Source organism: Cydia amplana, chromosome 27, assembly GCF_948474715.1.
Source record: "Cydia amplana chromosome 27, ilCydAmpl1.1, whole genome shotgun sequence".
NCBI lineage: Eukaryota > Metazoa > Arthropoda > Insecta > Lepidoptera > Tortricidae > Cydia > Cydia amplana.
The window spans coordinates 754,403-756,818 of NC_086095.1; the positions used below are offsets into that span (position 1 = coordinate 754,403).

A 2,416-nucleotide genomic window follows, 5' to 3' on the forward strand; every position below is an offset into this window, starting at 1 on the left:
ATAACTTCTTACCGAATCCTCTCTTTTTTTTTAATAATTGGAACCCCACATCCGTTGGGAATAATTAAGTATTTGTTTTAGTTCCTATTAACAATATAGTTAAATGTTACTTAGTTTTAATTGTAAATAATTAATCACGCACTTTTGGAAGTTAAATAGTAAAGTTAAAATTGATACCATTATTTTTTGTAACTGTAGGTATATTATAACTTGTATTTTTTCCCTAGATACTGTAATGACAGTTTGATTCTTTAAATTTTAGTAATTACCTTCAATTTTAGTATTTTTATTACCTACCTTACAAAATAGCTACTTTTGACATAAACTGTCAAAAACCAACAAACAAAAACAATTGGCCGGTCGAAGTATTTTACAGATGGCGCCAGCAGCAGCATAGGTTTAGTCATACCTGTCAATCCCTAGAATTGTGTCAAATAGTTTTTTTGTTCTACGACCTGGATCCTTGGCCCTGGCCTTGGATCTGAGCCGCTTAAGCCGAATCTCATAAAAGACAACTAGAGACAGGTGAACCTATGCTGGCGCCATCTATATAAACCTTTACAGTTGCTAACCCTATAAGTCCAGTTTGAATGTAAGGTCCTTGGGTTTTACACAGTATTAATAATTGTAGTGATATGTATGAATATTTTGTATGGCATCTAGTCAAGGCTGTAATATATTACTTTCAGTACATTTGTGTTTCATTTTATCATGGTTCCAACACTTCCAAGTCTTCCAATCTGTAAATAAATAAGATTTTAATTAAAGGTATTTAATATTTAAATTAACACATTCACATCTACACAAAAAAGTACTCCAATAACCGCCCGATAGGCGGGTTGGCCACACAACGATTAACACGGTTGTGTGCGCCGAGCGCCCACTAGGCGGGCGCCAGGGCTGAGCCAAGTTTCAAATTCAAACATAAGTTCAAGAATCCAGCGAATCGGGAACTAACCTGAACCACAGAATAAATAATAGCACTAAGTACAGAAGACTCACTCTCTAACAAAACGCGTCTGTTACGATCAGCACAGATATGGCCGCTAGGTGGCGACAGCGCCACGCGCGGCTTATGGCTTTCCCCAAAATTGGGGCCGAACGGATGTACTTTTAGCTACCTGTAGCAAAGTGACGAAATCGCGGAGACGTCTGCCTGAATCCACTCAAGGGGTAATCTCACAGATGTATGCAAATTTTCTAAAACAATTAACATTGTTTAGCAGTCCGTTCCGATAGATGGAGCCACAGCGTTCGATCCCCGTGAGCATGTGGTCCGGCTGGCCGCTCGCCCAGCCCTCGAATCCGGCCTCCGCGAGCGACACACCTGCACAAGAGCATAGAAAAATATAAATAATAAGACAAGAGTGCTCACTCCATACATGTTAGACTATTAATTTCAGTGTCTACATCTAGCATCGAGTAGCGGAACTATCAGTACTGCTACTTGACAATAGATGTAGCACCGACCGGAAAGTCTTATCTCAACAGCATAAGACTTTCCGGTCGGTGCTACATCTATTATTTGCAAGTAGCAGTACTGATAGTTCCGCTACTCGATGCTAGATGCTAATAGTCTTTTTGGTACTAAAACTGATGTATGGAGTGAGCAATCTATGTATTTTTTTCTCTATGACCAGGGTTAATATTAAAATAAACCTATAAGGCTTAATCCTCACCATGTATAGTGGTCCAAGTGCCGTGTCCATAGCTATCAGCAAAGCCTACCAAGGCGTAATCTCTCGCGTCAAAAAACGTGTCAGTCCCCGTGATCGTGTAAGACGGGTTCTTCTTGAAAATGGCCGCCAGCACCTCGGACTCAGTGTCGCTGTTGAGGACGGCGAGCTGGGCGCCCTCGGCGCGGCAGGTGGCCAGCGCGGCGTCCCAGGGCTGCGCGGCGCGGTGGAACTTGTAGCAGCTGCCCGTGCGCGGCTCCCATGCGTACCCTGGATATGTAACATTGTCAGAAGACAAACTTAGAGGACGCCGTGTAGCCAACATGCCAAACGCTTGCATGTACCGATCTTGCATAGAGCGAGAAATACAAGTAAAGAAAGAGTGGTAACTCCATACGACAGTTTTCTTACAAAAACGCGAGTTATTTCGTAGTCGACATCTAACGTCAAGTAGTGGAACTATCAGTACCGCTACTTGACACCAGATGTCACAAGTGTCGCTACTGACGAAAAATGTACTACTAAAACAGTTTACAACTAATATTTTAAGCAGAAGAAGTTGAAAATATAGTTCCGTTGTATCCGGTTATAATATTAGCTGAAAATTGTTGAACATTAGATTTTTGTTTGCTGCTACATCTATTGTCAACTAGAAGAACTGGTAATGTCCGCTACTTGATACCACTTGACACTAGATGTCGACTACGAAATAACTCGCATTTTGGTAAGAAAACTGATGT

The 2,416-nt window shown here is 41.4% G+C and overlaps 1 protein-coding gene across 1 annotated transcript; it reads right to left on the bottom strand.

The window, feature by feature from the left end:
• Window positions 1–1,166: 1,166 nt before the first annotated feature.
• Window positions 1,167–2,001, bottom strand: LOC134660558 (hemolymph lipopolysaccharide-binding protein-like). The gene is made up of 2 exons (XM_063516330.1): window positions 1,680–2,001; window positions 1,167–1,327 (listed from the first exon to the last, which is right to left on the bottom strand). The coding sequence occupies exons 1-2, from the start codon at window positions 1,999–2,001 to the stop codon at window positions 1,167–1,169; spliced, it is 483 nt and encodes a 160-aa protein (XP_063372400.1).
• Between the last annotated feature and the right edge of the window lie 415 nt (window positions 2,002–2,416).